Genomic DNA, 14,307 nt, shown 5'->3' with positions numbered 1-14,307 from the left:
GGCAGAAAGGTGGCCAGGCTGCAGGGGCTGCCCCTGAAGGTATGGCCATCACAAATGCCCAGCTGTGCCTCAACAATTCCAGCCCCAGAAACAAGGTCTCCAATTGTAACTCACGACAAGGATCAATTTCTATGCACCAACCTAAGCCAACAGCATGGGGTGAAAAATGTGACCAAATGTGGGTCCTTATGGGCCATTCCTGGAACGCCAAACCTCATGACTGATTATCAATGGAAGAGACTGAAAAAGTGCAGAGTCCTTCCATCAGCCCTCACATCTCCAGCTCCAGAGGGTCCTTCTGCCTCCACAGACAAGCATACCAGTCCTCTTGATACCAGGGATTTTACTGCCCATCACTACCAAAACCACTCGGAAAATTTCCAAGTGTCTGCTCGGTGGAAGCTACAGTGCTTGGTGTTGGGGGACAAGGACAGGGACACAGTCTCTGGCACTGGAGTGGATGCACCCAATCCAAAGAGAGGGTGCCAGAGGAAGGAGCTCCCCCAAGCACTTCTTAGAGAGTCACCTGAGCCACCATGACCAGAAGACCAGCAGGAATTAACCTCAGGGTGCTCCAAGCAGGGGAGCAGGAGGCACAAAAGCCTACAGGAGACTGAAGCATCTAGAAATGTCCTAATTCTTGTAGTCCTAAGGGTCGAGCCACAGGCTTGTGATTCAGACGACTAGGGTTCATTTTCCAGCTCCACTCTCAAGAGCTGCAGTTGCTCGGGTAGTTGCCTTAGCCTCTTGGGGCTTTGGTTCTGGAAGATGAAACAATGTTTGCCACAGAGGTGCAATTAGTAAATGTCATTTAGTGTTATTTGTCCATGGAATATGCGCCTGCTGCTGCCTGGCTATACAGGGATGGAAGCCAGGTAAGGACAGGTGCTGGGAAGGAGTTTGCACCTGGACAAGTGGGAGTGGCTAAGTCACGTGACTGGGGCAAATCCCTAGGGCCCTGCTCTGTCCCTGGGGCTTTGAGTGCAGAGGTGAAGGTGGGAGGAGGGAGCAGGCCCTGACCCTTAGCTTCCAGCTCCCAATCCTTGGCTGTATGCCAGCTCTACTCCAAGCTTCCTCCAGGTGATGTCAGCCACTCCTAGCATCCCTTTCCTTGCCCACTATAGCACCCTCCAGTTCTCACCCGCCCCCCCACGTGCCTCTCTGGCTCTCATGATTTGGGAGAACCATCAGCTCTGGAAGACAGTCCCCTGGCAGGCTGGCACCCAGCCCTGCTGGAGGAGAGGGACTACCCATTGCCTCCCTCACCCCCACCAGGTTCTTATGGCTGTGGAAACTGAGGTGGAGGGAGGAGGGCAGGGGGCAGTTACCAGAGCACTACACAGAGCAGGCACAAGGAAGGTCAGGAGGAAAAGGTGGCACTCAGACATGTCTGCTACCTGCTATTGTATACTACCGTTCGGTCACCAAGCCATCCTGAGCTCAACTCTCCTGCATGGACCCATGACCCCCACTTTGGGGAGAGGGGTTAATGCTACAAGAACAAAGCTCCAATCTATAATGTGGCAGGTAGTGTGTGACCAACTGCTAAAGGGAACCACCATGATTGCTGCCCAATGCCCACTCTGAAGGGACACGATCGGGACCTGGCCCAGGCTGCACTAACAGCTCCACCATCCAGACTAACAATTACCTCCTGGGGTGTCTGTGTGCTTCATTGAGGGACAAGAGTTACAGGGTTCTCTCTGCCTGACCTAGTCCCCATCCTTGGCACTTACACTTGTGTACACACACACCCATGTTCATTCCCTACAAGTACCACAGTCCACACCAAGCCCGCAGGCCAGGCAATGCCCATATTGGGTGGCTCTAGTGCTCACAAGGTGCCCCAAAGAAATAACCAGCATCACCCAATACAAAGCCTCAAGGCAGAGTAGCAGTTCTTCCTCCAGTCCCTCTCTGGGCCCACCAACACCCAGGCCCCCTCACTGGGCAGTCCTGTTCCTGCCTGTGGTCCTCGGCAGTAATGAACGGAACTAAGCCCCCAGGATGAGGACGTTCAATGGACAAGGGCAGACAGTAGTGAGGATGCCACAGCCCCAGAGAGCAGGGAGCCCCGTGTGTGAAGGGCATCGAGCTTCACACGTGCCCATCCTTCCTGCCATCAGTCACTGCCCCACCTGTCTTGTCTTAGGCTGAGATCACCTCCACTGCAACTCCCGTTAGAACTGCCTCCCACACTCACACCCACATCAGCCCACGAGGATTGCCCATGTTAAACTCTCATCCACAAGCAGATACCTGCTCGCACACACAGGTACATGTATGTACACATAAAGGCATGTAACAGATCCTGATGCCCAAAATCACTCTTCCTGCCTGGCCTGTTTCCCTGCTACCCCCCCTACCTCTAAATGATGGGTCTCCTCCTTTTCCCCATCTTGTTCAGACCCTGCCAAACTCTGGTCAGGGTGACTTTGACCAGGCTGCTCAGAGACCACCATCCACCAGGCATGGGCAGGGAGAAGAGCCATGTTTCACTTCAAAGCAGAATTAGTAAAAACCACCTCAAGAGGTCAGAGGTGGTGAGGCTCTGAGAACTGCTCTGAGCTCCAGTGGCCTTTGCCAGCACCTTCACCTACAAACCAGCCCACTGCTCCTCCTACAGCCAGTGCGCTGCAGTTTCTCTGCAGTCCGTGTGCTCACAAACCCAGCAGCACACATGCACACATATGACTACATGCTCCTGACTACATGCTCCTGTGTGCATACATGCATGCACACATAATCACGGGGTACACATCACTGTCGTCCAGATATCTAAGGGAAAAGAGACACCTTGAAACTTCCAAATTCTTTAGTCAGCTCCTCTTGTGATCAGGGTGACAAGTGACCAAGGTGATCAACCCATCTGCAGCCAGACATGGGTATATTCTGGCCGGGTCAGTGTGTCCAGAGTTGGATCTGTGTGAGGCCCAATTATATAGTTTGATAAGGTCAGACTGGTGTGGACAAGGAAGCTGGACTCAGGCCTAGTAAGTTCAAAGTTAGGATCAATATGGGACTGATTCATGGACTATGTAAAGGGGACAAGTGTATGGCTGCCTTCAGTGTGGGGCCAGCTTGGGGAGCCAGCATGCCACCCAGCAAAGTAAAATGGCCCTAAGGGACTAGACCCTGGGGAATGGGGGAGAGTGTCCATCAGGACCACCCCCAAATCCAGGGCCACTTGGGAAAATGACCTATGCCTCCCTAAAGAGCACCCTCCTCTGCACACAAGCAGAGCCTGCAGGCCCTGGGCACGCAGACAGAGCCTGCCCCCTACAGAGGCCATGTGCCTAGAACATGAACACAGGATACAGCAGAGGAAGACCACACCTTCCCAGCACCACTGGAGTCTCCTCAGGATAATTATTTATTATTCATAGTCATCAGCATCTTCATTAATTATTCATATGATCCTTAATTATTATCCTTAACAATAAGAGCAGTAAATAGCAGAAAAGTCCTTGAGGTGCCTAAGGCCCAGGGCCGGGTGCCTCCGGGCAGTTAGACCAGCTAATGCCCCCAGGGCAGTGGGGGACACAGACCCCCTGTCCACTGCCCAGCCCTGCCCCTGCCCCTCCCAGTGGGGCCCAGGGGATTGCAGAAGAAGACAGTCCCAAGGGCAGGGGAGGAGCTGCTCCATCACCATTCTCCCCTCCACAGCCAGGGCCTCCTGGGCAGGGCCTCCAAGGGGAGTGGCCCAGGTAGTGCCCTGAACCCTGGGTGAGCCATGTGTCCACACTGGGCAGCGCCACTAACTGCCTGGGTCTGAGCCATGTCTGTGCAGGGGCTGGGAGGTGAGGGCCCCCAGCTGGCCCGGCAAGGAGAGGCGTCGAGTGGGGCCATCTTGGGGGAGCTCTGAGGCTCCCGGAGGAAGCTCCTCGAACCCCATGAACTGGGAAACCTGCAAAGAACACAGAATGAGCTGGCAGGGATGCCCCAGTGGAGGAGGAAGGGAATGCCTCTCCAGAAGCCAGAGAGAAGGGTCAGGGGGACAGGATGGAGCCTGGAGGGGACAAGAAGGGCCATGGCAGACAGAGCAAGACAGGGACCACAAAGGGGAGGCACTGTGGTTACAACTAGAGAAATATACTGTCAGGGCCAGAACCAAATGGAAGAGCTGGCAGTCACAGAGAGCTGACACCGAGAGAGGGCCCCCCTTTCCCTTGGGGCCAGGGAAGATTCCAAGCCATGGCCTCTTCCTTCCCCAGGGAACATGGCAGCTGGATCCAAACCCAACCTGGAATGAAGAGTCCCTGAACTGGGGCAGAAGCTGGGACAGAAAGAGAAACAGGTTCCTTCCTGCAATTCTACAAGGAATTCTGGGGACCTAGAAACAGAGGCAGGCTGGCAGCCAGGCATCCGAAGGCCAGGGAGAGCGCCAGGGCAGGCGGGAGGGGCTTGTGGGTGCTGACTAGTCTGCTGGTGAGATCCCTGCGGGGGAGGCTGTGAAGGGAGACTGGCACATTTGCTGACGTGGGCCCTGGTGTCTGCAAACAGGAGCAGGCAGCATATGGGAGGGGGAGAGGAGCCAGGGGAGGGGGGAGCAGATCCCAGGCCGCTTCTGGGAGCCACCCTCACGGACTGGTACAGGAGGCCTAAACACAGCTGTCCTTCAGGAAATGGGAACACACATGGCCACTCAGAAAAGGACAAAGGGCAGCTGAGGCCCTCCTCTCAACAGGAGGGGAGAAATACAGGCCCAGAAAGTCCTACCCCAGGGGCTTGGCCTCAGCACCCTGGAAATGCCAGCTGCCTCCAAGATGTGGCATTGCTAGAGTGAGAACCAAGATCAGCAGATACGAAGACTGGGGATGCGTCACCACAGCAAGGACCTGGGACCCTGTCCTGAGACACAGTGACATGCAGCACCAAGCCCCAGGTCCTAAGCTTAGACACCATAGTTACATCTTGGCCCTTCAGGTAGCCTTGCTCTAGCAGCCCATTTCCTCCAGGAGCCCAGAGGAGGGGGGAGAGCAGGAACGGGTGCGGGGAATAGAGCACAGAGTCCAGCAGAAAGGGTGGCAAGGCAGGTTTGGGGCAGAAAGGGCAGAGCTGGGGTGCTGGGAGAGAGGGGCTTGGGAACTTACCTGAGAAAGCGAGTCCAGGGTGAGGGTGGGGATGGGGCTGACGGGCAGCAGAGGAGAGGTGGAAGTGGGGCCAGGCCCAGGGGTGGTCACAGCACTGTAGGCTGGTGGGACCAGCGTCATTTGCCTCTGTAGCAGCTGCAGGACAGTGGCCATGTCTGCACTCAGCCGTGTTTCCAGCCTAGGGAAAGGAAGGAAGGACAGCAAAATGTGGCCCACAGGGAGTAGGATACGCAGGGAAGTAGTTTACTCCAGATCCTTGGGGGTAGGAGGAGGCAGCTGGTTAACCCCAGGCTTCCCCTTCACTCTGGGTGTGCCAGCCCTGGCTCAGCTGTGGAAGGAAGAAGGTCCAGCTGCTGGGTCTTTATCCTACAACACAGCCAGCAACCCACAGAGCAGACTACAAAACACCTCCTACTCCTGCCCATCTCCCTAGCCATCCTCCTTACCTGTTGAGCTGCCTCTGGAGGGCGTCCAGCCTGCTCTCCACGTCACCCCTGGACCGCCGGCTGGGGCTGGACAGAGGGATGTTAAGGAGGCTGGGGGTGGGGGCAGGGCAGCGAGGCAACTCCTGGTACTGACGGCCCCGACTGTCCCCCCAAAAGCTGAAAATGTTGGACACCCCGGAGAAGGCGCCTGGAACCAGAGAGTAGGGGTAAGGCCGGGAACGCAGGCCACGCCCCCTGCCCATCGCACTGACACACACCCCCGGCCCCGCCCCTACCTGAAAGGGGGTTGCAGGTGTCGCTGCTCTTCTCGCAGTCCTCGGTCAGGGGCTCCCCACCCGGCGGCTCTCCGGGGGGTCTGGGGCTGGAGAAGGGCACCAGGCGGAGGGGGCTGGAGCTGCGGCCTGGGCCCTCATCCTCACTGCTCTCGGGGCTGGAGGGGCCACTGGACGGGCTCTCCCCCCACGATCCCCCCGGCCGGCCCCGGCTACTCGGCCCTGCCCCCGCCCGGCCCGGCCCCAAGGCCGACACCTCCCCTGGCTGCTCCGTGTCTGTGGGAAACAGAGAACGGGCCTCAGAGAGAGGAGGATAGGGGAAGGGAGAGCAGGGAAAAGACAAGGGGAGCCAGGCAAGACTGGGAAAGGACTTGGTCCCCGGTTGTTTCTTCTTCTATCTTCCTCCCACTCTCTACCTGACCGCGAACTCCCCGGGACCCTGGCTGCCCATGCACCGGCATTGATACTGCTGAGCAGGGCTCTCTGCAGCACTTGTGATCTGCTCCTTGCCCTCGTTTGCCCTGAGTCTCCCCCCTCATCAGCTCAAGGTAGCTCCTGCCAATACCCAGGCACCGTGAGGATGAAAAAGCCCAGCCCCTGCCCTGGAGAGTGGAAGAGGGCTTCCAGGAGGAGATGACAGCTCAAAAGGGCCTGAAAAGATGGTAGTACTTGAACAGCAGAGGGGTGGGTACACCGGAGGAGAGGACACAAGGGTCTGCGCTGCCCGGTGGAAAGGACCCTGTTCCCCAGCTCTGGTTCCCCTCCTGACCTTCCTGACCCCACCCTCCGCTCTCCTCCCCGCCCTCCCCTCGGCTGCCTCACCCTTGTCGGTGCGCCTGCGGAAGGACAGCTTGCGCTTGCGCTGCCGATTAAAACCGCCATCTATCTCCGCGCTGCCGGGGGACCCCGGGATCATATTGGTCTGGAACCAAGAGCAGTGTCAGGGTGCTCCAGCCCTGCCTGAGCCAGACCCACCCCACTTAATTGAACAAAGAAGAGAGGGAGCTGGCGCTCTGGACACACACACACACACACACACTCTGGACACACACACACACTCTGGACACACACACACACACACACACACACACACACACACACACCCCTTAATCTCTGCCCTCGACAAGGGCTGAAGTGGGACTTTCATAGCTGGGCCTGAATGTGATACTAGTGGACAGAAAGAAATAGAGGAAAAGCAGCAGCACATTCAAGGTCACACAATGAAGAGGCAGTCTCCCAGCTGAGAGGTAAAGGCAGCTCTCTCGGGAATGGGGCCCAGCTGAAGATGGCCCACTCACATCTCGAAGGTTGAAGGTGATCTCCAGGCTGGACCAGAAGTGATCTGAGAACTCCGGGTACATATCCAGCACCTCCAGCAAGTCATCACGATGGATCTTGTGCAGGTCGCAGTAGGTGAGAGCTCTCACATCCCCGTTGGACTTGCCAGGCCTTGCATATAAGTTCAGTGGCTCTCCAAAGATGTCATTCTTTCCTGAAGGCCAAGGAGAAGACAAAGGCCTCAGCCCACCAGGCCAGCATTTAAGGTATTTCCAGCCAGGGCTGGAGCATGTCCTTCAGCCATCCCCTAGCCACTGACCAGGGAAACATCAGCCAGCCCATTTTCCTTCAGCTCACAATAGGCAGGATAGAGCCAAGTAGCTGGCAATGCCTGAGGGAGAAGGAGCCAGGAATTTTGGGGTCTCCTGACAAGTAGGGCCCAGCCAGAAAGACCATCCAGGATGCCCAGCTCTGCCTATGGTCCTGACTTCCTTGGGTTGTAACCCCACTTCTATCCCAAAACTCCCTGTCCCAGACACCCTCCTAGCCAACCACTGCACCTCATAAGCAATGTTCTTCAAACTATAGATAAGAACACAGTAGTGAATCAATACCAGCATCTTTTTTTTTTTTTACTGAAAGAAAACAGGATGGTATAACTTAGCATGGCATAGAACAGACTGTATCACAGATAGTGCTGTGTAGTGAAACTTGGAGGGGGAGAGGGTGTTTGTGATTAGGTTGAACTGAGAAATTAAAACCTAGAATGTTCTACAGTGAGCCATGGTTAAAAGGGTTTGATGCATCAGCCCCTAAGGCATGCAGGGCCAAGGAAAGGATAGGGCAGGGCAAGAAGTCCCCAGTGTCATGGCATACCTACCCATATACACATGTGAGGTAAAAAAGAAAGGGGGTTTTGGGGAGAAGGCAGGAGCCAGGGATGGGTCTATTGTATGAGGCTACAGGGAACCACACAGCCCTTGGTAAAATCTGATGCACACCCTCCCTGCAGGCATCTCTCCCTGCACTGCCCATTTTGGAAGATCTAGATTTGATCCAACTTTAAGGAAGCAGGAAGTGTCTGCCTAGGGGGAGATCCTCAAGTTCAGGGGAGTGTGGGAACCCCCAGTTCAGCAGTGCCATGCCTGGTGGGGTTTCCCACTGATGTCCCCCTTGGAGGGACTGAGCACTCCCAGGTCCACAGCCTTAATAACTGTGTATTCAGGGGCTCAGGCCTCTCTAAGAAGCACTGGACATTTCCCATCTAGTGACCCCACCGCTTACCCAAGATGGCCACAACGACGTCGCCTCGAAGGATCTCGATGGAGCCCCGGGAGATGAAGTAGAGGGCGGTGAGTAAGTCCCCAGCGTGCACCAATGTGTCCCCGGGCGGTGCATGTGTCGTCTTGAACTTCATGGCCAGAGCCCTCAGGCAGCCCTTGGTGGCCCCACGAAAGGGCTTGCAATGCTGCAGCAGTGAGCGGTTCAGGTGTAGGCAGATGTCAGCCTGCAGGCACTCGGGGAAGCCCTTCAGCACCTGGGGGCAAGTGGGACAATTCAGGACACTCTCCCTTGGGACTCTACCCACACCCCCAGTCCACTGTCCCAACACCTCCATCTCAAGGAAGTCTCCTCCTCCAGGGCCCAGAGATCCAGGATGTTCCCCAGAGCCTAGGGGACCCACCAGTGTCTTGGAAAGCACCTGACTTCCCTCTCCAGCTGCACCACCTCTGGCTGGGAGCCCTTGGTCTCTAAACCTCAAGTTCTGTGTGTAAGTATAGAGATCACTTCCTGCCTCATGGCTTAACGCCATGGCCTTCGTACAGTGCCTGCCCCAGTGGGAATGAAGGAGCTCCGTAGGCTTCCTGCTTCTCAGGCTCCCTCTCAGCACTGTCACCACAACACTGGATGCACAAAGAACGCGTCCCCGACACCCGCTGGCACCTCACCGCGTTCATGTCGATGCCGTTGGTGTAGGACCAGGCGTGCTGGAAGTACTCCTCCAGGCGCTGGCGCAGCGGGTTGGGGATCTGGTGGAAGCGGATGAACTCCCGCACCCGGAGCATCTGTGTGTGGTAGCGGGCCGTGCCCGAGTACAGCCGCTGGATGATGGCAGACACGTTGCCGAAGATGCTGGCATACATGAGGGCTGGGGGCGTGGGTGAGTGGGGCCATCAGCATCCGCAGGGACCCCGCCCGCCCACGGGGACCCTCTGCTCAGGCCCCGCACCAGGTCAACGACACTCGCGGTCCGGTCACGTCTCAGTCTGAGAGTGGACATACACATGCTCAAACACACGCCAGCCTTCAGCACTTCCTGCCCTGGTGTCCCACCTCCAAACCAAGTCATGCTGGTGGGCCCTGGAGTCTCTAAGGGGGGGACAGGGGTGGGGGGGAAGGATGGGGGCGGGAAGTTCTAGCCACTTCTCTTGGCTCCACCCTGGGCTCTTCCCTACACCCAAGCCCAGCCCCCCGGCCCCGCCCCCAGCCCAGGTCCCGCCCCCAGGACACACTCACAGCCAATGAGCATGACGCAGATGGAGAAGATCTTCTCCGAGTTGGTGTTAGGCGAGACATTGCCAAAGCCCACGCTGGTGAGGCTGCTGAAGGTGAAGTAGAGCGCTGTCACGTACTTGTCCTTGATGGAGGGGCCGCCCAGGCCGCTGCTGTTGTAGGGCTTCCCAATCTGGTCTCCCAGGTTGTGCAGCCAACCAATGCGGGAGTCCATGTGCGGCTGCTCCATGTTGCCGATGGCGTACCAGATGCAGGCCAGCCAGTGCGCAATGAGCGCGAAGGTGCACATGAGCAGGAAGAGCACTGCTGCCCCATATTCCGAATAGCGGTCCAGCTTCCTCGCCACGCGTACCAGCCGCAGCAGCCGCGCGGTCTTCAGCAGCCCGATCAGCTGGGAGGAGAGGAGATAGTATATTCAGTGAGGGGCGGGGTCTCCGTAATCCTTGGAGACGGTATTGGAGGTTAGAACACCGAAGACTCCGTCCCGTGATCTCCTGCTGATTATTAACGGCACCTTATATGAAGCACTTTCCACACGGTGCCCAACACAAACGTGTCATTAATCTTTGTGCCAGCTTTAAGACAAAGTGGCCACAGTCACCATAGCGAGAATGAGTAAATAGAGACTCAAAAGGTGCAACCATTACAGACAGGAAGGTGCCAGCCAGAATTCCCAGTAGCTTTTAGGGTAAGTTTGTGTAAGTTAGAAAATGGTGGTCCCTTTGGGTAGACAAACTGGACAAAGGAGTCCCCTCTGGGCTGTGCAGTCCCAGCAAGCATGAATTTGTTGGGGTACCCTCCTTGCCTGTGCAGCAGCCCTCTCTTCCCACCCTTTCACCCTACCACCCCCCCACCAGCTTCTCTCCCTTTGCCCACAACCTTCCTGCCAAACCCACCTCCTCAGAGCCAGAGCCGAAGATGAGCAAGTCAAAGGGGATGGCGGCCACCATGTCAATGAGAAACCAGCCCTTAAAGTAGTGGACAGCAATGCGGCCAGGGTGGCTGACCACCTCCTCGTTGGCATTGACGTAGGTGGTGCGGAAGTTGATGAGGATGTCTACGATGAACATAATATCCACGATGAGATCCACCACAGCCAGCGGCTGGCAGGCATAGCCACAGTCAGGGGCCTGGGAACCCTCCTCGGTCTCCTTCAGCAGGAAAGCAGCTGAATAGGGCGTGAAGACTGCCGTGTAGATGACTAGCAGCAGGATGAGCCAGTCCCACACAGCCTTGAAGGGACTGTAGTGCAGGATGGTCCAGCGGTGGATGCGTGGCGCCTGCAGCTTGTACTCAGGAAGCACGTCAGCACCCAGTGATAAAACCTGGACAGGGAGGGAATATGCAAGTGAAGGATGAGGACAGGCCATGGGACCCCAAGCGTGGGAGCTGTGATATCCTTGCTACCGCCAAGAAGAGTAAGAGGGGAGGTCAAAAACATTTCCACCAGAATGCCCACTCTTCACCAAATGGCCATACCTACTGACCACCTCCAGACCTAGGCACTACAATTCCCAGAATGCCACACAGCATAGTCACCTCCTGGCTGGTGCCATATAGTTCTGACATTCCCGAGATACTTGAATTCAGGGTACAATGCAGTAAAACCTGTTACCGCTCCCCATTAACGGACAATGCAGACCAGACCCTCAGACTGTAACTCGTACCTTGCAGTCTTACCCCCAAAACCATACACACATACATACACACACCCCATAGTCTCAGTCCCAAAAAATGTCCCAAGGACTCCAGCTCCCATCCTGGACAGTGAGCCCAGGAGCCGTAATCTCTACATATAAAATGGTCACTGCAGGTCCCTACCACTCCCACTTCACGCCACTTGCATGAAGATACCAGCCACCCAGTCTCAGGCTCCTTGGCCAACCTGGGGGAAGAAACCAAGACACTCTCCATGCCCTCTCTTTACCTGGGCCCCAGGCAGCCTCCCACACTCTCACAAAGGCACACAGAGTACAGAGCCCAGCCCAGAGGAGCTAGTGCCAAAACACTCATGGGGACTGTGCAGGCTCCCACTCACAGATAAGGAAGCACATCCCTCCTCAACAGGCGGAGGCAGGCCTGCAATGTGGACCAGGTGGTAGCAGCCACGGCACCCTTTCTCCCAAGTTGAACTAGGGCGAACTCGGGCCAGCTTTGCCACAGGCCCAGAATCTTCTTACAGACTACTGACTTAACCCAAGAGCCCCTTCCCCAAACCCTCCCACCCTGGACTCTGCCCTCCCACAGCAGCCAGCCCCAAGGCCCAGACTTGCTGTCGTTGGCCTTGCTCCCAGAAGCACAACCCCCCAGCCTCAGGCATCTGGGCTGGATGGAGTCCCAAAGACTCCCTTTCAGATTCAAGCGGGGATCCCCTGGGCCCATCTGCACAAGTGCAGCTGTTTGGAGAACATCTCCATAGGGGAAATAGCTAGAAGGCAAGGTGGGTCATAGTTATGGGTTTGGCTGCCTGGGGTGGCCACACAAAGACTCCAGAGGCACCAGATGGAGTGGGGGTGAGCAGCCAGGGTGTGGACAGAGCCTGAGCACAGGTCCCATTTCTATGCTGCCTTGAGTACAAGTGGCCTGTTTCTTAAGGCAGACAGCAAATACGCAAGTGGTGGTGGCATGTAAGGGGTCAAGTGGGAACTGAAAGAAAGGAACTAGCCAGGACCCCACAGACAAGAGGCAGAAGGCAGCTGCCCCTGGACAGGACTCCTCTCTGTGCCTGAAGGGGTTCAGGCCCTAGGGGGCTATGCTGGACCAGCCCTGACAACAGTGACCCTACCCCCAAGTCTGTCCACAGCCTATGGACAAATGCACCCACATGTACAGCAAGCCGGGGACACAGGTCTGGACTCACTAACCTCATCTTTCCAAAGGCCATTCTCAGCTCTGAAACCATCCGCTTACCACATGGCCCTGAGCCAGGCTGTTCTACATGACCTGCTGTCCTGTAGAATACTGACCAAACCTGGCTCTTCATCTGTGGGTGGGAAGAATCCCACCTGTAACCATCCCCCAGTTGGGAGGAGCATAGGAGCCCAGGTAGAGGGAGACAGAACAAGGGTGGTGCTGGCGGGAGTGAGATTCTCAGTCTCACCTGGAGCCACCTCCAGGCTCTGAAACAGGAGAGCCATTGGCAGAGAGGTGGCTCCCAGAAGGTATTCATCAGCCTAGGGGACAATGACCCAGGCAGTCCTGAAGAAGTGAGCCAGGTGCCAAGACTCAGCATGCCTCATACCCGCCCTCAGGCCTCAGACCACCCACCCTCCTCAGACTCGAGCCCTAGGACCCCTTAAACAAACCAAGCCTCCCTTGCCGCCACAAGGTCCACCTCCAGGACAGAATGAGGAGCCCCACACCTCTGTGCCAGGCCTGGTTGCTGCCCGCTGGTTCCTTCACCTCCCTGTCTCCCCGCCATCCTTTCTGGGCACCCATTTGATTCCTGTTGTCTCTCTTCTCCCTTTACACTTTGAGCTAGAAGACTGCAGGCCCCAGGAGCCCCGGGAGGCGGGATATCCAGGGAAACTCTGGGAGCCCAGTCCAGCAGGAGCTCAGTGGTGGGCAGGGCTGTAGACCCCATGGCCCCCAAACTATCCTGTTTCTAACAAGCCCTCTCCCCAGTTGCAGCCAGAGCCCTTTGGGCTGTACCCCCAACCTGCCTCAGTGCCCCAGCCCCAGAAAGGAAGAGGGGCTAAGGGTCACCTACCTCCTGGGCCACCAGGCTGGAGATGCGAACGGCCCGCCTCACCCGGCCTTTCTGAGCCCTGGGTCGCAGAGCCCCTGTCCTGCTCGCCTTCCCTGCTGGGGCCGCCATAGAAGACTTGGCTCCCCGCAGCCTGCCTGCTCTGGGCCCCGAGGGCCCAGCCAGTGCTTTACTTGTGCCCCAGCAGCAGTCCCAGCCCAGGCTGCACCCCCAAGGCTGGCCGACTGGCAGCCAGGGCCGCCTCTGGCATGAAGCCAGGATGGTTGGGGCTGGGCCCCGGGACTGGGGTCACCTGAGCTGTGAGGGTGGGCAGCAGTCTGCCTGGCTCTTGCTGCCCATGGTCCCCTGGTGTGAACCCTGCTGCCAGGGTGCTGCGCTCTGCCCGCCTGCCGCCTGCCGCCTGCCGCCAGCCCGGCAGCCGCGGTGGGAACCGCAGCTCCTCCAGCCAGCCCCTCCTCCTCCTAGGTTCCCACCCCCACCCGGCCACACTGGGCTCCCCCCGCCCAACCCGTGCCCGCCCTCCGCCCTCTGCCCGGCCAGCGGCCCCCACCCCCTCGGCCCGCTCCTGGCTCCTGCTGCAGCCGCTCCTGCAGCCCATGCCCCTCCCCCTCCACCCGGCAGCCTGGTCTGTCACGGCAGATTAATGGTCTCCCCAACACCCCCGCCCCGCCAGTCCAGTGCTGAGCCAGCCACAGTCAGACAGAGACACCGAGAGATGGAGAGACACCCAGTGACTGGCAGGGGCACCACACACGGACATATCCAGACTCACAAGCACACGGTACATCACACAGACACAGGCTGTGGGCCTGATCACAGATGAGATGCCAGGGCTCAGGTAGGAACCAAAAGAGGCAGCAACCAGAGGGGGAAAGGGACAGGCAGCCGGATAAGAGCCTGGGGTGAGGGGAACATTCTGGAGTCAAGACCAAGGGGCTGAGGACTGGCAAAGACCCAGAGAGCTGGAGGCGGTGGGAGCAGGGCCAGGAGGCTGCCAA

General features: G+C 57.6%; 1 protein-coding gene across 3 annotated transcripts in view; it reads right to left on the bottom strand.

Moving 5' to 3' along the window:
• Window positions 1-3,355: 3,355 nt before the first annotated feature.
• The window catches only part of Kcnh2 (potassium voltage-gated channel subfamily H member 2), a 32,026-nt gene continuing 21,074 nt past the window's right edge, over window positions 3,356-14,307 (bottom strand). The window contains exons 1-11 of one of the 3 annotated variants that reach the window (XM_020176370.2): window positions 13,313-13,737; window positions 10,500-10,928; window positions 9,607-9,994; window positions 9,039-9,238; window positions 8,374-8,626; window positions 7,110-7,303; window positions 6,634-6,733; window positions 5,815-6,087; window positions 5,540-5,726; window positions 5,094-5,271; window positions 3,356-3,907 (exon numbers count right to left, since the gene is read on the bottom strand). In XM_020176370.2, the coding sequence (XP_020031959.1) occupies window positions 3,758-3,907; window positions 5,094-5,271; window positions 5,540-5,726; window positions 5,815-6,087; window positions 6,634-6,733; window positions 7,110-7,303; window positions 8,374-8,626; window positions 9,039-9,238; window positions 9,607-9,994; window positions 10,500-10,928; window positions 13,313-13,420 (2,460 nt within the window). In that variant the 5' untranslated portion in view covers window positions 13,421-13,737 and the 3' untranslated portion in view covers window positions 3,356-3,757. Of the gene's footprint in view, window positions 3,908-5,093; window positions 5,272-5,539; window positions 5,727-5,814; window positions 6,088-6,633; window positions 6,734-7,109; window positions 7,304-8,373; window positions 8,627-9,038; window positions 9,239-9,606; window positions 9,995-10,499; window positions 10,929-13,312; window positions 13,738-14,307 lie in introns of those variants that run through there. The other 2 variants (XM_020176369.2, XM_074060804.1) reach the window with 2 other exon arrangements.

Source organism: Castor canadensis, chromosome 2, assembly GCF_047511655.1.
Source record: "Castor canadensis chromosome 2, mCasCan1.hap1v2, whole genome shotgun sequence".
NCBI lineage: Eukaryota > Metazoa > Chordata > Mammalia > Rodentia > Castoridae > Castor > Castor canadensis.
Note: the sequence above shows the minus strand (reverse complement) of the source record. Positions and strands in the feature narration are given on the sequence as shown.